Here is a 22,128-nt window from a genome sequence, read left to right on the forward strand (position 1 = left end):
CAAACATTTTAGGGATGCTCCAACCCTTATAGAAAAGTACTATATGTTATAAGCCTTACAAACCAAAGGTACACCATCTAAGCAAAGACAAAGTGCTACAAAACATATTATATTGGTGAAGGCTTACTTCAGCAAAAATTACAATCCCAATTCCATTGCTGCAGTGATTGTTCTGCATTAGCACTATCCTGGAATTATTCATGGTTTACTCAAATCAGAGCCCGAACAATAGCCCTTTCCTCCAAAGCCTCCTCCAATGTTCCTAGTAACCTACAACATAACCTCAACTACCATATGCCTGTAATAATAGAACAAAAACCTTTCCCTTCCTTGGCTAAGGAGTAAGTCAATTCTTTTAAACTTAACCTTATTAACCTCCACATAAACTGCAGAAACAAAATTATGTAAAACAACTCATAAAACCAGAGCTAACTTACCCAACATTATACTTCACACAAAAGGACCCCAAGCATTGTTGAATTGGACAATATGACAACATCTAGAATTGTTCTTTGTTTCAAAGTGATTGAAACCTTGTTTCTATTAGGTCACACAATCACATCTCTTTAAAGATCTCATTGCGGCAGTACCTTAATCCTCTCATACTCTTCTAATCCCATAAAAAAATATGACACAAGTCCTCCATTCTATGTGATTCCAATCTGCCTTCAGTTCCAATATTTTTCTTCCCTTAAAATTCCCCTATCTGCCACAAACTTCTGACATATGCCACGATGCCCATGTCCTAAAATCATGTTGTTCCTCTTTAGCTCACCATCATTGTGGCTCGACTACTATTAGAGCTTCATGGGGATCGTTCTACTGCCTCTTAGACTTATCACCTCAGCACTAAGGCATTGCTGGTAGAATGCCTTCGTAGACCTTGAATATTTTGTTTCCCTCCTTCTTTCTATTTCCATCTTCTGTTTTTAACCTCAAGCTGCCTCTTGTCAAGCTTCTATTTCTTTCCCATATGTACTACAACAGAGAAAACCCTTAAGAAACATCTGTTTAGGGCTATAATAGTTTTACATAGACTAATCTTTACTACCTCACACACATAGAATTTTAAGCTTGTGAGCCATACAGAAGTTCTTACTAACCTATAGAATACATACAATTTAAAGGATAAAACACCCAATCAGAAAAAAAGCAAAATTAAAATTTGTTATCTTCCTCTTCATTCATGACCAAGCTTGTAGTTGTGCTCTACTAAGAATTTTATATGGATCCACTCTCTTTCCTTTAAAAACCACCCCATTTCTTTGGTTTCAAATGCTCCATAAAACGGATACCCACATGCCTTTCCACACACGATTTCCTTTTGCATTAAATTGTGGTAATGAAAACTTGATCAAGTGTTGCTTGAGATCATTGTAATACACTGTGTTCCCACCCACTTGGATACCGTCGACCATACAAAATGGCACAAACATAGTTGAACAATAAAGTATTATCGCATTTTGTTCCCAACTTACTCATGAAAATTGAATTTCAATCCTGATAACAACTCAAAAGATCTTAATAATTTCTTCAAAGTGAACATTTTGAGTTTTATTTTCACATATAAGTTTGGTTGGGTTGCTTAATTTTTCGTTAGTATAGTGGGTTTTTGGCAAGTTGTAAGGAAATTGTGGAGGTTGTTGTATTCTGTTCTATATAAGGGTTGAATTACCTTTGAAGTGATTCATATTTTTTTTACTGATAAAAAAAATATTATGACAACTAATTGCACGTCTTCTTATATAAATTGAAACGATCAATTTTTCTACAAAACTTGTTGGAAAATCATTCACCCCATCAAATATGCATTTTTATCATTTTTCTTTGTCTAATTTAATACGAATTATACATCTTCACATCATTTATAGAACCTCTATAATGCTTTCTCTTTATTAATTGCTTTGAAAGCAATGTATTCATAGCATTGAGAACACAAATCAAACTACGTGCAATGTTATCCATGTAGCCCCCAATAGATCGAACAAGTTTGTCTAAGGCCACTAAAGATGGAATTGAGCAAATGCCTTATGGATAACCTCACTTTAGGGAGATTGATGATCAATTGAATGCAGTAAAAAATTTGATTTGATTTAATAAAATTAAAAGTTATTTAACCTGGATTTGATGATTCAAATTTCATATGTATATGTTAGATCAAATGTGAAGACTATACATGATTGGTAAGGGTGGACAAAAACTGCAAATTACCAAACCCGATCCATAATTATCCAAATCTATATTATTTTTAATCCATTTAAATGGATTTATTTCAAATCCAAATTCATATTTTTGGATTTTAAGTCCAATTCATTCAATTGGATATGAATTAGATATAGATTGGATACATTTTTGGATTATCTAAAATGAATTTTGGGTTGGATTTTGACTTGGCCCCGACCTAGGTTCAGTTGAGTCAATCCAGGCCAGGTAGACCAAAGTCAGCCCGAGTCCATGTGGAGCCAAGTCTGCCCAGGCCAAAGTCAAGTATAGTCGGTATGGGCCAAAGTCGAGTCAAGTCGATCCGGGCTAAAGTCCAACCGAGTCGGCCAAGGAAAAAGTCGAGCACAGTCAACCTAGGCCAAAGTTGAGCCAAGTAAACCTTGACCTAAGTCGAGCTGAGTGCACTAGAGCCCAAGTCGAGTCGGCACTCGGACAACATAAAGTTGGCACTAGGGCTATGTCACACTAAGTCGACCCGAGCCCATGTCGAGTCGAGGCTTGGGCCCATGTTGAGTTGAATTAGTTTGAGCCCATGTTGAGCCAAGTCAGCTAAGGCTATATTGAGCCAAGTTGACCTAGGTCGAGTCGAGCCGAGTCGGCCCGCATCCCTATCGATCCGAGTCAGGCCAGGCAAATGCCGAGCCGAGTCAGATTGGGCCAATATCGAGCCGAATCGGCTCAGGCCAATGTCGAGCGGAGTCGGTCCAAGCCAATGTCGAACTGATCCAGTCCGAGCCCATGTGAAGCATAGTCGTCCTGGGCCCATGTCGAGCAGAGTCGGCCCGGGCCCATGTCCAGCCGATTCGATCCAGGCCCATGTCGAGCTGTTGTTGAGCCAAGTTAGTCCTAAACGATGTCGAGCCGAATCGATCCAGGCCAAGTCAAGTAGAGTTAGCTCGGGACCATCATGAGCCGAGTCGGTCCTGACTGATGTCGAGCCGAGTCCGTCTGGGCCAATTTCGAGCCGAGTTGGCTTGGGGTGGATGGCGAGCCGAGTCGGCCCAGACCCATGTTAAGATGCATCGCTAGGGCGATGTCGAGTCGAGTCGGAAGCGCCCATGTCAAGTCGATTCGACGTGGGCCTATGTCGACCCTAGTCTACCTAAGCCCATGTAGAGCACAGACGGTCTGAGCCCATAACGAGCCACGTCAATTTGGACCCATGTGTTGAACAAGGTGATTTAATGTCTCCAAATCCAAGTGGATTGCTTGAATACCCTGTTGCTGGTTGTGTGTGTGTCTTGTGTAGTTTGAATTTGTTAATCAACTCAAAGTAATGATCCAAGGTTGTTTTACTAAAGTTCTTTTGAAAAATATATGTTTTCTAAAGAAAGTGAAAAATCAACCTGTTGAACTTTTGATTTAACCGGTTATTTTATATTTAGTGTATTTTGAAAAGGAATTGAAAAAACTTGACTTTGGTTGACTTTGCTGTCAAACCAATTCAATCGATTGTTTCGTGTTTTCAATCGATTGATTTTTTTAAAACCTTAATAGAAATCTGTTAAGTGGCTTTATTCTGTTTTAATTTATTTAAAAATGTTTTGACTCTTGCATTAAATGCTTTAACTAACTGATTGGAGTTTAAATAATGTGTTTTACGCTCTTGGTCTTAATTAATTCAAGGAAATCATTCAAATAATTTTTTCCAAGATTGCTAAGTGTTTTTGGATATTTTCTTAAAACGGAATAGGATTGTGTTATATTCATTTTGCTTTAAAATGAAATTGTACCCAACTATACTCATTACTTTCTCTCTTGACTACAGTATTTCTGTGAGAATTGGTGTTGTGCAGGTTTAGAGGTTGTTATGAAATTTGTGGTGTTTTTGCCAAAGGTGGTGTTCTTGAAGGGTTCAAGATCACCACTTTGGTGTGTTGTGTGTAATTAAGGTTTTTTATTGCTTAGTGAATTCTCAGTGATTACTGAGGAATGGATGTAGCTCTTGGTATAGAGTGAACCAGTATAAACTCTCTGTGTTGATCTCTCTATCCTTTCTTTCTTTTAAAACTATTTTTGCTTTGTTTATAACATTTTTGGTATAAACAACCGATTATTTTGTTAAAACAACCGGTAGATTTTTTGCAATCAGATTAAAAATAGTTTTGAACTTGGATGAACTGATTTCTAATTGGTTTATTCCTCATTGTCTTTCAATCTACCTTCAAAATTTACTTAAATCTTTCATAAACAATCACCCCCTTTTGTTTAAGGTCTATATTTCGAACAATTGGTATCAGAGCTAAGTTTTTGAAAGTCATTCAAGTTTTCGATCCTAAAATATTTTTTATCGCTAAAAAGGTAACCTTTGGGAAGGGTGCTTCAATTAACAAGTCACCTCTGTTTTGTGGTCTGAATTATCAGTTTTGGAAGGTTAGAATGAAATCTTTATAAAATCAATTGATAGAGGAATTTGGGATGCCATTGAAAATGGTCCTTTTATTCCAAAAGCTGAAAAATATGATGTTTCTATAGAAAAACCTTGGTCTCAATGGACTAAGTCTGAAAGAAAAAAAAAACTCAATTTGATTGTATAACTAAAAACATCATTACATCTGCTTTAAATTCTGACGAGTTTTTCAAAGTCTGACAATGTGCTTCAACAAAAGAAATGTGGGATATTCTTGAAGTTACCCATGAAGGAACCAATTATGTAAAGAGAACAATAAAGCATGCTCTAATTCAAGAGTATAAGATATTCAAAATGCAAAAAGGGGAGACCATTGCTGATGTACAAAAGAGGTTCACTCACATTGTCAACCATCTCATCAGCCTTGGAAAAACCTTTGAAAGAGGGGAACTCAACATCAAGATCCTCAAGTGCTTGGACAGATCATGTCAACCCAAAGTCACAGCCATTTTTGAATCCAAGGATTTGACTACCTTGACAGCTACCTCCTTGTTTGGAAAACTTAGGGAACACGAAATTGAGATGAATAGGCTGAATGATCAAGAGCATGAAGGGAGAATCATTGCTTTGAAGACTACTGGTCACAAAGTCTGTCAAAAATCAAGTGAGGACAGTGATGGAGAAACTCTTAACTTGCTTACCATAAAATTCAACAAGTTCTTGAACAAAAATAGCAACAAGAACCAATCCTCAAATAGGTATAACAACAAGAAACTCAATTATTTTAATGTTAACAATTATACATGTTTTGGATATGGTAAATAGGGCCATATCAAAGCTTATTGCCCCAACAATTAAAGTAAGGAGAGAGGACAAAACAAGAAATTTAAGAAGAAGGGAAAAACTAAAAGAGCCTACATTGCTTGGAAAGACAATGATGTTTCTTCCTCTAATTCATCATGAATTGGAGATGAAGAGGCAAATTTGTTCTTGATGGCAAAGGGAGAATCTGACACAAGTAGTGTAAGTTCCAGCACCTCAAATAATTTTGTAAATTACAATCAGTTTCTTGATGCATTTAAAGAAACTCATGAAGAAGCCCATAGGTTGGCCCTTTTGAACAACCGCTTGAAAGGCATTTATAATTGGCTAGAAAACATAGTCAAAGCATAGGAAGAAGAGTTGAACAATTAGAAAAATGATTTTGAAAATCTGGAAATGATTTACAAAAACTCTTCTTGCAAATGTGATTCAAGCTTTTGTGAAAATTGTGAATCTCTTCAAAAGAAGGTTCATTATCTTGTAAAAACTGTGGATAAGTTTTCAAAAGGCCAATCAAACTTTGAAATTGTTCTTGCATATCGAATATGTGTTTTTGGCAAACCTGGATTGAGTTTTAATCCACACAGCAATAAAATATCAGTTTCAAAGCCATTTTCAAGCTTATTTAAAAAACAACCGATTGAAATGTCGAAACAACTGGTTGTTTCATGCTTTGATTGTATGAAGTAAGTCCACTCTGTTAGATTTGCAGAGTTAGGAAATTTTTTGTTCCTAGTGGTGTTTTGAAATGGGTTCCTAAGAATTCTAAGGTTTCTAATGATCCAATTAATGCCCATGGACCCAAATTCACTAGGGGACCAAATCTTGTCTCTTGAAACCTTCTTGCATGTACTCTTGAGAGCCTAGAATCATTGGTGTGAAGAATGAAGCCTCAAAGGAGGAGATTTGTACAAGATTCTTGAGTACAGTTCTTGATTGCATACTGATTTCTTGAAAGTCAAGTGATACTCTTGACTCGTGTACAATGGGTGTCTTAAGAGAAAAATCCTCAAAAGCTAAAATGTTGTGTATTTTTACTTCTTAATTTGTATATTTGGTTCACATTGATTAAATGAAATCTTAATTGATTCTTTTTCTTGATTAAATGTGTGGTGAAACATCTTTATGCAAAGGTTTATGTAATCGGCACTATGCAGTTTCATCTTTGTCAGGTTTATGAAAACTCTCAACTGCTGTCACAGAAAAACAACCGATTGTTTTACCTATGACAACATTGTATTAAAGCTATTTTGAATTTCTGTGCATGGGTACAATTGTTTCTTTCCATTCAAAACTGTTATGGGTCAAAATTACTTTTATGGAGGCTTTGAATACAACTTTATTGGGATTTAATTTGGTCATAATGGAATATATTCCATAACATCTTGGAAACTTAAGAGCTTTTGGATGTTTAAATATGGATTGTGCTGTCACTGGCAAATCTGTTTGGAGGCTGACGGATGGCAATATTCTCTATGAACAAATTCTTTCTTTGTTGAAAAACAACCCACTAAATGCCCATACATGTTGATTGTTTTTTCTGCTTAAATACATGTGCTGGTTCAACTATCTTTCTTCACAGAATCAGCCCATTATTTTTCCTCTACTGGGTTCTTTTCTTTTTTGAAAAATTATATTTGAATCATGGACTCAACTCCTCCCTCATAAAAAAGGATGAAGACTTGTGTTGTAAAGAGAGGAGGGCATCTTGAATCTGGTTTGCAGGGGATGATGAAAAAATTGAGAAGTTCCTTCATGAAACTAGTAGGAAAGCCATCAACAACCCAAAACTTATCTCCTTCAACTGGTTGAAAGAGAAGAACCTCATTGAAGTGAGGAATGTTTTGAAGGAGCAACTACTTTAAAGGTTCCTGGTGATGTCAGGGAATATCTATCCTGATCTAGTAAAGGTTTTCTATACAAACCTTCATATGGTTGGTGATAATCTTTGCTCACACGTGAAAGGAATTAATATGGAGATAACTCCAAAAGTGTGTTTTGTTGTAGCTGGGTTGAAATATTCTAGGCTAAGGATAAATAAAGGAAACATTGGGGTTGTAGAAGAGTTCAACAAGATGCAGTACTATAGGAACTGCCTAAAAAATCCTTAATCCAAAGTGAAGAGTTTTTTTGTGGGAGGCATCAAGCTAAATGAAAGAATTATTGCTTTTGTTGTATCTTGGATGCTGACTCCAAGAGGAAACAACCATTTTCTCTTGACTGCGGAAGATATTGTCCTTATCTACTGCACAACACCAATTTTGAAAAGGATTTAAAAAAGCTTAACTTTTGTTGACTTTGTTGTCAAACCAATTCAATCGATTGTTTCGTGTTTTCAATCGATTAATTTTTAAAAACCTTAACAGAAATTTGTTAAGTGGCTTTAATATGTTTTAATTGATTTAAAACTGTTTTGGCTCTTGCATTAAATGCTTTGGCCAACTGATTGGACTTTAAATAATTTGTTTTACGCTCCTACTCTTATTTAATTTAAGATAAATCATTCAAAAAAAAAGATTCCAAGATTGATAAGTGTTTTGGATCTTTTATAAGAATGAAATAAGATTGTGTTGTATTCATTTTGCTTTAATCTGAAATTGTACCCAGCTATACTCATTCTTTTCTCTCTTGACTACTGTATTTTTGTGAAAATTGGTTTTGTGCAGGTTCAGAGATTGTTATGAATTATGTGGTGTTTTTGCCAAAAGTGATGTGTGTTCTTGAAGGGTTCAAGATCATCACTTTGGTGTGTTGTGTGTAATCAAGATTTTTGATTGCTTAGTGAATTCTCAGTGGTTACTGAGGACTGGATGTGGCTATTGGTAAAGAGTGAATCAATATAAACTTTATGTGTTGATCTCTCTATCCTTTCTCTCTTTTAAAACTGTTTTTGCTTTGTTTTTAACATTGCTGGTATAAACAACCGATTGTTTCACAAAAACAATCGGTTGATTTTCTGCAATCACATTAAAAATAGTTTTGAACTTGGCTGAACTAATTTCTAATTGGTTGATTCCTCTTTATCTTTCAAACTACCTTCAATATTTGCAAAAATCTTTCATAAACAATTGACCCGTCCTCTTGTTTAAGGCCTACATTTCTAACACCATGTCGAGCCGAGTCGACCCAGGCCCATGTCAAGCCGAATCGAGTCGGGCTATGTCGAGCTTAGTTGGTTTGGGCCCATATCGAGCGTAGTCGGCCTGGGCTTATGTTGAGCTGAGTCAACCTGATCCCATGTTGAGTCAAGTCAATCCGGGCCCATATCCTGGCCGATGTCAAGCCGAGTCAGTCCGGGTGATGTCGAGACGAGTCGACCTGGGCCGATGTCAAGATGAGTCGGCCCGGAGCTGATGTTGAGCCGAGTCGGTCTGGACCCATGTCGAGTCGAGTCAATTTGGGTTCATGTCTAGTCGAGTCGACCTAGGCTCATGTCGAGTCAAGTCGGTCGGGGCCGATGTAGAGCCTAGTCGACCTGGGTCCATGTCGAGCCAAGTTGGTCGGGATCCATGTCGAGTTGAGTTTGTCTGGGCCCATATTGAGTTGAGTTGGCCCGGACCCATATCGAGTCGAGTAAACTCGGGCCCATGTCGAGTTGAGTCTGGCTTGTTCCAAGTTGAGCCTAGTCTGCCCAAGTCCAAGTTTACGCGAGTCGGCCCAGGTCCAGGTCCACCCGATTCAGCCCGGGACCAGGTCTAACTGAGTGGACTCAGCTATAGATCTAGCTATGTTAGATTAGGTCGTGTTCAAATCAAAATGGATTTGATATAATTTACAAAGTGAATTTAATCCAGATCACTCTAATTTGATTGTATACGTATAATGGCTCTCCTTTTTAAATTATCACTCTGCCTAACTCTACTTAATACTACGTAAGGGCCTAACTCTACTTAATACTACGTAAGGGTTAGGTACAAAACCAACTCCTAATACTTCACACATGCAATAAATGGTAACATTTATTTTCTCTATGCTTTTTTTAGTCATCCCATACTTACACAAAAGACAACGTTTGTACGAATAGATTACATAAAAGATAACGTTTGTATGGTTCTATGTTTTATTTTTTTAATAATTCATCATATTAATAAGTAGCAAATGATGGATGAATTCCCATGTCCTATTCGTGTTATCATCACATAATCATTCATTGTGTGTCATCTTTTATGTATAAAAAATGTAACTTACAATTAAACCAATTCCATGCATTTAATCATGGGCGGCTTAATTAGATTCATGTGCTAATCATGCTATTAATTAATTAACAACTCAAATAGAGATAAATTTATTTTAATGGAAGAAATTATTATTATTATCAAATTCACTAGATTCACATAAGTTGTAATCTAGTACAAACAACTATAAAATACACTCTCAATCATGTTTCCTTCTCTTAACGTTGAGTTTAAGCTTTGACCTCGTACATAAAACAAACACACAAATATAATATATATATATATATACGAATTTTAAACTCATCTACAATGTTTTACATTTAAAATGTGTATTTACAAAAGATATTAAGTTTAAGGACCAACCTAGAATGAAAGTAAATTTTAAAGTCTTTATTGATAAAATTTATAATTATATATTATAAAAAAATATAATAAAATTGAGTACTTAAAAAATATTTCAATTCATATAAAAAAAATAAGTTGAACAACAACCCTCTATATCCTACATATGATATTCTTCTCATATTTTGCAAAATGAAACTAACTCCAACCATAAAAAACTACAGTCGCACAGGCATAGTCAGGCTCAGAGGAATTACAAATAAAATTGTATCTAAATATAAATATAAATTACTGCCATCAATTAGTTATTGTCATTTTACTACAAAAATTAGTTGCTCAATTTCAAAGAAAACTTCTGCTAAAACTTCTAGAGATAGAGAGAAGCATTTTTTTTTTTCAAACTAGGCACTGCCTATTATAATTTTATTTGAGATATGCAGAGAATAGCACCTTTCAAATTACAAACACTATAAAACTTAAAGTTAAGTTTAAAGATAAATAAGTAAAACAACATTTCTTCCTCTTATTTTTTTTTTCTTCTTTCTTTTCCAATCTACTACCTTCTCCTCCCATGTTATCTTCTACTTCTCGACCATATTAGGAGAAAAGTAATAAAAGAGATGAAAGAGAAATAATTAATACAAGAACTTGTTGGATTGAGAGATTCAACATCAATAATCTTGGCTGGGTAGCCTTGTTTGCTGTTTTTAAAGAAGAATTTCATGCTTTTTAAAATTAAAATTGATAGTGGTCAATATTTTATATAAAAATTAATTTATATTAAATTTTTTATACATCATTTTATTCATTGAAATATTGTTGATATCCATTACTACAATAGATCCAAAATAAAATAATGAAAAAAAAATAAAAAAATTGAAAACAAAATTAAAAAAGTAGCAGACTAAACCATCAACCCACCCAGGATGAATTACTAATTGCAGCCTGTAAAAACTTGTCTTACTTTTTGATGGACAGTTGCGATTCAGTGCAAAACAAGTCTAATTTGTCTGTTTTGTAACCCATAACTAAGAGTATAAATTTTATTTTTTTTATCAACAAATAATAAATTAAATTTATGAGATATTTTAGGAATATCCCAACCCTTATACAAAAAATCATCATTCTTCTCTCATACTTACCAGATAAGAACAAAGTATATAGAAAAGCATAAAACATAATATAATTCATAACAAAGAGGTTGCTTCCCTATTCCTAGATAGGTAGAACTTGTGTAAGTTGGGAAGACCTTCACAGAAAAAAAAAAAAAACACACCTTGTGCTGTGGGGGGCTATAGCCCCCGAGAACCTCACACGGACATCGAACTCGCAAAAAGTTAAAAAAAAAATTGCTGCAAGAGAAGACATTATATTCAACCTCAACTTGAGAGAGAACATGTGAAAGTTATAGGGACCTAATAAAGTCATATTTTATCACCATATAATTTTAGGTTTCTTTTTTCATCAATGTAGTAGATTGTGTGTTCAATGTAAGGAGTTTGAATATTAGTACCTCAAATTCATCTTGCATCTTATATTAGATGTTTGAATATAATTTTTGTAAAAGTAGGACTTGAAAGTCTTAAAAATTCAGTTGTGCATTTGCTTTTAATGTTGATTAATGATGAGGATGGACAGTGGATTTTATTGTTTTTTTTTTTATCAGCAAATAGCAATGAAATTAAATAAGACCACTTCAGGGGTGGTCCAACCCTTATACAACAAAACAGATTTTCTCAAAGAGCCTTTCCATCTACATATCAACCAAAAGACCTCCTACTCTCTTTCCCATCTCAATCAATAATAAAAGAAACCCAAGAAACAACATTTTACATAAAAACTAAACAGAATACATACATACCAAGGGTTCAAGACACCAATCAGAGAATGAGATTTTATTGTATTATCCTCTCCTTTTGGAATCACTGAAAACTCCAAAGATTGTAATTAATGAACGGCATTATCATGCATAAAAAAAACAGATTTGTTTAATCATGGTACTTGCATGTATCCTCCAAAATATTTCTATAAATAGCCTTACCCCATTTGAGCACAAAACACAGTAATTGAGTACAATATTCTTGTGAAGCAATTAATGGCTCATTTGGTTTTGTTTTTTGTTTTGGTGTTTGGTGGGCAAGTGATTGGTGGATTGAGTACCCAAAAACTACCTCCACCAGACTATGGAAGCATGATAACTATTCTGACCGTTGATAGTGGTGGTATCAAGGGGATTATTCCAGCAAAAGTTCTTGATCACTTAGATAAGGCTCTTAAGGTTGATTATTGTGGTTAATACTATGCATGTATTGAAATGGCATGAATGAATATTTATGAGGTTAATTTGAATTTGGTTGAGTTGCAGGCTAAGAATCCAAATGCAGATATAGCACATTATTTTGACGTGATAGGAGGGACTAGCACTGGTGGACTCATGACAGCTATGTTAGCCACCCCAAGCCCTCAGAATCCTAATCGTGCTGCCTTTAGTCCTGCACAAATTGTAGACTTCTACAAACAAAATGGCCCTAATATATTCAAAGCATCTGGGTATATCTAATAATATTAATATTCTCACAACGCAACATCATCAATGTTAATATTCTATCAATTTCTGATGATGAAACAACCAACATGCAGAGTTTTCCCCGGTCCCTTATTCGATGGGGAGCCTTTACATAACATAACCCGTGAACTGTTGAGAGACACACGACTTAGTCAGACACTCACCAATGTTGTAATCCCAGCTGTCGACCTCAAGACACAAAAGCCAGTTATATTCTCAAACTACAAGGTTAGCAGCATATCCTCGTATTGAAAACATACATTAATAACCAAACACCAATTAATATAATGTTTTGGTGATGCAGCTGAAGAATGTTCCCTACTTCAATGCCTTGATGTCGGACATATGCATATCCACTTCAGCTTTACCCGTGGCTCTACCAGTCTACTATTTTGAGAATGATGGTGTTGAGTTCAATATGATTGATGGTGGTTTAGCAGCTGGGGATCCGGTAAAGTAGTTTAATTATTGATTACAAATATGAATCATGATACAAGGTATCAAGTTTAACACTATCAAGTTTAATTTCACCAGACACAAGCAGCAGTGAGTGAAGTGTTACAACACTATGAATATCCCAAAATCCTAGTGTTGTCTTTAGGAACTGGAATCACAAAATTTGTGGACATCTATGATGCTCAGATCGCTTCCAATTGGACAGATTCTGACTGGCTTTCTAAGGAAAATGCGGAACTTGTCCCTTATGCTTCTGCAGCCATTACTGAATACAACCTTGCTTCACTCTTCTCAGACTTTCAACCCAACAGTAGCTACCTTCGAATTCAGGTATTTCTTTTCATATATTGGTGGTAAGAGGTTTTCATTTCTCTTAAGAATTATTTATAGTTTTGGATTATATATTGATGAATCTTGTAACCAATGGCAAGAATACAACTTGAATCCTGATTTTAGTGACCCGAGTAATGTTACACAAGAAAACATGGACGGCCTTGAAGACACCGGAAAACAACTGTTACAAGAAAAAGTTGTAAAAAGGAATTTGGATACTTTTGATCTAGAACAAGCTGTAGAAACAAATGCTGAGGCTCTTGACAGGTGAAAAAAATAATGAATTCATTACCTTCTGGTTTAGTCAATTATTAATTTAACTAGTTTTGAGGATAATGGTTTTATGTGTTTTTATGAAGGCTTGCTGATATTTTGTATGGAGAAAGACAGCATCGTCTGAAACGAAAATCTATGGAAAAAGGAGGAAGACCATTTCCTCAAACTCTTAGGGTTCCTTCAGAAAAACTCAAGCAAGTTATTTAATGTCAATTGTATGAGGTTGTATTAATTATGTTGTACTTTTGTATAGAATAAGGTTGAAGGCATGAGAGTTATGTGCAACTCTTGTAGCTAGCAAGAACCATGAATAATGCAGCAAGCATCTCTGTCATGAGAGTTCTATGCAGCTCTTGTATATTTTCAGAATGGTGAATTTTAAAAGCATCAATGTATAATAATATTATGTTCAACAGTTCTGTGCAGTTCTTTTCTTTTTCTTCTGTGCATAGAAGAAACGTTTTTTGAACGATTTTAAGTTTGAATTCATAGAAAGAATTAGTTTCTATAAATGGGTTTGAGATTATGATTGATGGTTTAGTTTAAGATAATTTTGGATTAATAATTCTTTCATCAACTTGCTTCTATCTTTTATTTCTTTTATAATTCATATTGATAAGTGGAAAATGATGGATGAACTCCCACGTGTTATTATCTGAATTGTGTCTCATGTTTTATATAAAAATATGTAAGTTACAATTAAACTAATTGCATGTATTTAATTATGGCCGGGTTACATTGATCATGTGCTAATCATGCTATTAATTAACAATTAAAATAGACATAAATTTATTTTAATAAAAAATTATTATCAAATTCACAAGGTTCACATAATTAATTAAGTTATAATCTATTAGGGAGAACTATAAAAAATCATATACATATTACATTGTTTTTACTCTACTGTCTTTACTTAGCTTGTTTTTGTAAGGATTACCTATTACACATACAAACAAAAACTCATGATCATCTTAATTTTTTCCTAATTTTTTAGTAAAAAATTTCCTTATGAAATATTTATAAATTTTCCTATCAATAATAATTTGTATGAAATTATTACCAAATTTTATTTTATTTATTTAAGTTTTTATATTAAAACAATTGCTAAAAGTTGCAAGATTTTAAAGTTTCAGTTCCATCAGTTTTCAAAGAAGCTTTAACCACTTTTCAAAAAAGCTTTAACCACTAGACAAATTCTTTTGTTATATTATAATTTTTATTATACTTATTATTATTATTAATATCATTTATATTATTAATATTATAAACATTATTAATATTATTAATATTATAAACATTATTAATATTATTAAATATTATTAATATTATAAATATTATAAATTTATTACTATTAAAAATATTATTAAATATTATTAAGTATTGTTAATATTATTAAATATTGTAAATATTATTAATATTATTAATATTAATAATAATAATAATATTAATATTATTATTACTAATAATATTATTAATTTATTAATATTAATATTAATAAAAATATTAATATTAATATTATCACTAATATCAATATTATTATTATTATAATTATTAAAAATATTTAATCTAAATCCATATGTAAAAGTCCGTATGTAATACGGTTCCAGATCCGTATATAAAAATTCGTATGTAACGCTAACTTTACATACGGATCCAAATTCGTATGTAAAATTCGTATGTAATGTTCAATTTACATACGGATTTGAATCCGTATGTAATAATCGGTATGTAAATAGCAAATTTCTTGTAGTGGTCATGTGATAGGGCTTAGAAACTTGTTGAGCAAGATGGAGCTAAAGCAACTAGGTGAAATTGTGATTCAAGTTGACAACAAATTTGCAAATGAGTTGGCAAAGAACCCAGTGAACCATGAAAGAAGTAAACACATTGACGTTCATTTTCACTTTATCTGTGATCATGTGAAGAAAGGAAGTGTGGAATTGGTGCGTGTGGCAAGTCAGGATCAAGTTGTGGATATCTTCACAAAACCGCTACCGAAAGTACTTTTCGACAAATACAACATGATGGATGGTAGAAACATTTAAGTTTATGGGGGAGTTTTGTTGAATAAACTTTAAATGTAATTTGTGGGTTTTTAAAATTAGAAGTTACTAGAAAATAGTATAATGAGAGTTTAGATATGTGAAAGATCAAAAGTTATGAGTGGGATTTTAATTATGTTGTTAGTGGGGTTTTATTTAAGACTATAATGAAGATTTTTCTAGAAGAGCTTCCTAAAGCCTATAAATAGGATGTTCTCTAGCATAAATCTAGCATAAATACAAGAAGAATAAAATCTAGCATAATTCCTCATAGACCATATCATCCAAATAGAAAAAGTTATCACAACAAGTTTAATCAATTTAAGGACTACCACTTGCTATTCAGACCTATGTATGTTAAAAACAAGTCAGAACTCGAAACCAAGCCCCAAATAATATTACAAACAAACTGCAGCAGCTAGGATTTAAACCCAAGTCTTTCCAATGACCAGGGGAAGCATTGATCACTAGACCAGACAAGTTCTTTGATCATATTATCATTTTTGTTATACTTATACATATTAATATAATTTACACATATTAATATAATTTACACATATTAATATAATTTATACATATTCATATAATTATTATTATTAATAATAATAAAATAAATTATATTTATATTATTAATATTTATTAATACTATTCATATTATTAATATTTATTAATATTATAATTAATATTATTATTAACATTATATTCATATTATTAATATTATTATTAATATTATTAGTATTAATATTCATATTATTATTAATATTATTAATATTATTATTAATATTATTAGTATTAATATTATTAGTATTAATATTATTAGTATTAATATTATTATTAATATTATTAGTATTAATATTCATATTATTAGTATTAATATTCATATTATCAATATTATATTCATATTATTAATATTAATTTTGATATAAATATACATTTAGATATTTATTGTGTGTGTATAGTAGTTTTATTTGACTTGAGTAATATTACTTTTATCCGGATATAGATAGATAGAGAGAAAAAGGAAGAAATTATATAATATTAATATAACTTTAATACTATAAATACATATATTGATTAATATATTTTTTTATTTAATCATTAATTTTTTAAAACTCATGGTTAAATTTAAATTTACTTTCATATTATATATATATATATATATATATGTATATATATTAATATAAAATTATTTGATATCTTATTTTCAAATATAGGTTATTATAGGTAGTTGTGAAGTTTTTGTTAGATGGCTATATAGGTGCTTGTATCTTACACTTCTTTTGTGATTTGAGATTCTTGTATAAGGATTGAAATATCCTTAAAATGTTTCCTTTAATTTTTTTTATTCTTTGTCGATAAAAAAAATCTTATTTTCAAATATTTACTTACATAGATTAAAATTTATGTAATGTATAATTTTTAAAATATTTTAAATTATAAATTATTTAATCACTTTGTCATTATGATTTATATATTAGTAGAAAGGGTTATTTAGTAACAACTTTTTACATAGATTTATGGAATAATTAATATAGTTTAAACTATAATGATATGCTAACTAGTAATCTGTATTAGAGATTCAATTAATAGTCAATGTAAAAGTCATCATTCTATATTAAAAGATAATATTGTTTGTTGACAATATTCTTTACTATAACACACAAGTAAAAACAACTACCTATAATGAACTTAATTAAGTCAATATGATCGTAAAATAATAATTAATATGATAGTTGATTTTAATGTAATAGGTAATATGATGACTATGAGTATGACATATATTAAATGTGATTCATACTAATAGATAATATAATAAATTATGTTTAGATTTATAGATAAATTAAATGTGATTCATATGTTAATATTGTTAGTATCATTAATATTGTTAGTATTATTAATATTGTTAGTATCATTAATATTGTTAGTATTATTATTATTGTTAGTATTATTAATATTGTTAGCATTATTAATAATATTAATATTGTTAGCATTATTAATAATAATAAGTATAATACAAATCATAGTAAAACTAAAGAATTTGCTTGGTGTAGTAGTTAAATTTTCTTTGGTTGCTTCAGGATTGTTGAAGGAACCTGGCTTCAAATCCCATTCACTATTAATTTTATTTTATGGTGCCAATATTTACATACGGAAAAAATCCATATGTAAACTTGTTTACATACCAGATTTTAGTTCCCGCTCCATGGCGCCAAAAATTACATACGGTCTGTGACCTTTTCAGCCCGCAACCCGCGCGGGGCGGGCTGGCCCGCTAACAAGAAAAAAAAATAAAATTGGCACTTAGTAGCTGCAGGGCAACGTACAAAAAAAATCTACCACTAAAAAACTTGTACAAACTCACTACAACCATAACAAGGGTCAAAAAAGGAGAAGCAAGCAGAGGGTATTTTAGAAGTTACCCATGACCAAGCCTTCAATTGAGCCAAAAGTTATCTTATTTTTATTATATTATTTTTATGAAAAATTAATTAATTAATTGTCATTATTTTAATATATGCAGATGACGGGGAAGATTATAATTATGAAAAAATGGATGAAAGTTCTTCTAAGGTTTAGGGTTTAGGATTTAAGAACAAAATGTAAAAAAAAAAATATTTAATTATAAAAAAAAACGCGGGCCAGCTCTTATGCGGGGCGGGTCGGGAATTCTAGCCCGCAATAACTTTGCGGGGCGGGCCAACCCGTCCCGCATCTTTGCGGGCCAAGCGCGGGGCGGGCCAATGCGGGGCGGGCTGGCCCGCTTTGCCATCCCTAAATAATCTGTATGTAATTCGCGTTTTTCTTGTAGTGCGTTGGAATCTCACCACCTTTTTCTTTTCTAACTTTCCCCACAATGTTGGTTAGTTAGATATGTTCAAATTCTTTCAGAAATGGGGAAGGGAAAAAGAGGGAGATTAGATAATCTATTTCGAAATGTTGTAAAATGGTCAGATAAGATTATTCCCCAGCACAAGGTAGTTTGGGTGAAATGTTGGGGTCTACCTCTTTCAATGTGGAACAAACAAGTTTTTGGAAAAGTGTTAGAAGCCCAAACTTTGGAGATGGTAACCATTGATGAAGCAACCTTATTGTTCGAAGAAATTGAGTACGCTAGAATTAAAGTAAGAAACCAGTTTATTGAACAATGTATACAGTGGTTGTGAGGGAGGAGTTTATGGTCCTTTGTTCTTGCTCTGAAAAGAGGATTTATCAATCCTTAGAGAGTGTGACTTCGTTGGATTCTTTCATGGAAGAGACCAGTTTTGAAAACCTTTATGAGAATAGCGAAGAGCCACACCAACGGAGCTTGTCTCCGGGCCAAGAAATGAGGCGGAACATGGTAGTGGAAAGGAACCGGCTCCCTTGGTCAGTTTAGGGAAACTAACAACATGCTTGGCAATAACTTTATAGATATCAGTGGTTCTATCATGAAAGGAGAATGTTTTGCGAATTCTGTAAAAGAGAGGACTAAAAAAGCAAGCCAACCTAGTCCTAATCTACCGACAACAGATATGCCAAATACAATAGCTATCTTGGTAGATTGTGTAACTCCAAAGGAAGGGGAGGTTCATGAATTAAGGCCAAGCCCATTCGCACCTCCAGTGCTAAGGACCAAATGGAAGGGCTCTCGAGTCAACACAAGGCAATTGCTTCCTGCACTATATCATTTATGAAATGCACCCAACACAAAATTTAAAATCCAACATTGCCCTTGATTTTATTTTTGTTTAGGGATACACAAATCCGAAAGTGAGTTTTATACATTCTGGATTTTGAAATTCGAAAGGTCATTTTTGTATCTCATTTAAGCTTTCGAATGGTCATATTCAAAAGTGAGTTATGAGTTTCAGATTTTCATATATGGAATGGTGTGCTGTATATGTTGCTAAGGATTGAGATCCGGAACTCATTTATGTTTGCTTACGGATCTTGACATCTAGAAAGTCATTTATGTTGTTCAGGTAAGCTTCCGAATAGTGAAATCTGGAAGTGACATATCAATTCTGGATTTGTATATCCGGAACTTTGTAATTTGACTTATGGATATAAATATCCGAAAGACAAAATTTTTAAATCATTAAGGACAAAATGGACATTTCACGTCAGTGTGTTGGGTGCAAGACTGAATTGATATTGTGCAGGGAGAATCAACCTCAACACAAGGGGCATGCTCAAATAAACAGAAGTTCATCTTAAGGGTTAGTGTTATTGGGCAAAGTTCACCTTCTTATAACTCTAAAGTTGTTGACTATGACCAAGGCAATGATGAACAAGGGGACCAACAAGAAGGGGGGAAGCTTCAAGCCTATGAAGGAAAGGATGGTCAAATGAAGGCCATTTTGAAGAGAAGACTTTTTGGGTCATCTTTTGAAGGTGAAGGGAGTGTGGGTAGAGCAGATTATGCTGGAGGCAGAAGTCTCTATCGAAGGGAATCAAGCATATCAAAGTCGTTGATGAGAGGAGCTCGTCGGTCAAGGGTGGAGACAAACAATTCAAGTGAAAACATCTATGATTCTAACATTCTGAAATGTAATAGATGATTACACTTCATCTTCTTCACAGTTTTCATAAATTATCTTTTTCTTTATTTTCCTTTTTAGCTTTGTTTATGCATGTTTCTAGAGTTGTTGGAGGTTGCTTTTCTAGTTTAAATGGGAGTTATTGTTTTACATAATGAAGAGATTAGGCTTTGGGGATAAGTGGATTGAGTGGGTTAAATGATGCTTAGAATCGTTATTGGTCTCTTTTCTTTTTAATGGGAGTCTAACCACAGAGTTCAAACCATCCACAAGGTTAAGATAAGGTGATTCTATGGCCCCCTTTCTCTTTCTCTTAGTTGTAGAGGGGATGACTAGTTTAGTTCGACAAACGACCAAACAAAATCTTTTGAGGGAAGTCAAGATAGGAAAACTTGAAATAGAGATTAATTTTTTGCAGTTCACAAATTACACTGTCTTTATTTGCGAACCAAATTATGAAAGCATTTTTACATTAAAATATATCCTTAGATGTTTTAAAGTAGCCTTAGGCTTAAGAATAAATTTCCACAAATCAATGATAGGAGCTATAGGGGTTGTAGAGGGATTGGTGGATACTTTTTCCCATCTACTTAATAATGCCTTTACCTTTCATGTAATCTAAGCCTACCTGTTGGTACAATAAACTCAGATAAGAATTTCAGAAAGCCAATCAATCAAACTCATAGAAACATATATCAGTAATTCAACCGGTTAAAAGCATGATTTAATCGGTTGTTTATAGCGGCGAAAATATCAAACAGATAGAGAGATGAGAGATTTACACACAAGGTTTACATTGGTTCACTTAATCCCTAAGCTACATCCAGTCCTCAGTCAAACCACTGAGTATTCCATTATATAACCAATCACATATTACAAAAACCACACCACAAAGAGGTGACTTTGAATCCCACAAAGTTTACCCACCCTCTATGCACCAACACACACCTCAAGCCATAATCACACTGACTTTACAGGATTTTACATACACTTTTACAGTATCAGAATTCAATTACAAGAAACTAAGAAAGGGTAGAAAACACCTGGAATTATAGTAAACCAGAAGCCCTATGATCAGTTCTTGAATCACAGCAAAGCTCAAAGGCAATCTTGCTAAACTTGGAAAACTTCTTTCACAAACAGTTTGTAATCTCTCTTTTTATCTCAAATCAGAGTGTAAAACTTCTCTATCAAACTTTTGAAAGAAGGTTATATTGATAACCTTTGAAAAGCTATCGTTCAAGGCAGATTTGAACAAATGAATCAGTTAAAACAAGTTTTCAAAATATTGTTATGAAAACTCACATTTAATCAGTTGAAACCACGATTTAAACGGTTGAATGGTTTCAGCAGTTACACAATTGATTCAAAATACAGTTTCAAAATTCCTTTGTCAGCTAAGTGACAAACAACCGATTGTCTCAAAACTTTAATCGGTTGTTTTTCCCGTTGCATAGAAAAACACTTAGTTCTTTAAAACAGATTGAAACAAGCTTTGTGTAGGAATCAAGAACTGATCTTACAAAGATTCTAAACCCCATAACTAAACTCGAACCTAAAAAGCAGCACAACTTCAAGTTCTATGAGGATTTGATACATCAAAGCTTCTCATCTTCAAGAAGTACCAATTTTGGATTCCTCTATTGGATAAGATTAGGAATAAATTATCTGAGTGGAAAGGTAGGCATCTCACTTTAGTTGGGATATTGTGTCTTGTTAAGTTCGTGTTTAAAATGAATAGGTTAACTAAGAGGAACAAACACATAAAACAAACTGAACTAAAAAAAAATCATCATAGACGAAGGTTTTGTTAACCATCGCCTATAATGGCTCATTGACTACGGTTTAGATTAAAATCATAGTCTATGATGGCTCCATGTAATTAATCATAGAAGACCCAAAAAATGGTATATGCGAAAATTTTGTCAAAAATTGTCGCCTATACCCTCCTTCGCTTCTTCTATATTTTTACTTCACTTAGAATATAGGCAGTGGTTCCTTTGATAATTGTCGCCTATAGTTG

At 33.0% G+C, this 22,128-nt stretch overlaps 1 protein-coding gene across 2 annotated transcripts; it reads left to right on the forward strand.

The window, feature by feature from the left end:
* Window positions 1–11,972: 11,972 nt before the first annotated feature.
* Window positions 11,973–13,956, forward strand: LOC137819580 (patatin-like protein 2). 2 transcript variants are annotated; one of them, XM_068623474.1, is made up of 7 exons: window positions 11,973–12,190; window positions 12,278–12,462; window positions 12,553–12,706; window positions 12,783–12,929; window positions 13,013–13,264; window positions 13,366–13,534; window positions 13,627–13,956. In XM_068623474.1, exons 1-6 carry the CDS (start codon window positions 12,008–12,010, stop codon window positions 13,375–13,377), a joined length of 933 nt encoding a protein of 310 aa, XP_068479575.1. In that variant the 5' UTR covers window positions 11,973–12,007; the 3' UTR covers window positions 13,378–13,534; window positions 13,627–13,956. The 2 variants fall into 2 exon arrangements, with proteins under 2 accessions (XP_068479575.1, XP_068479576.1); XM_068623475.1 differs by having other exon boundaries at window positions 13,391–13,534.
* The last annotated feature ends 8,172 nt before the right edge of the window (window positions 13,957–22,128 follow it).

Source organism: Phaseolus vulgaris, chromosome 10 (assembly GCF_000499845.2).
Source record: "Phaseolus vulgaris cultivar G19833 chromosome 10, P. vulgaris v2.0, whole genome shotgun sequence".
Taxonomy (NCBI): domain Eukaryota; kingdom Viridiplantae; phylum Streptophyta; class Magnoliopsida; order Fabales; family Fabaceae; genus Phaseolus; species Phaseolus vulgaris.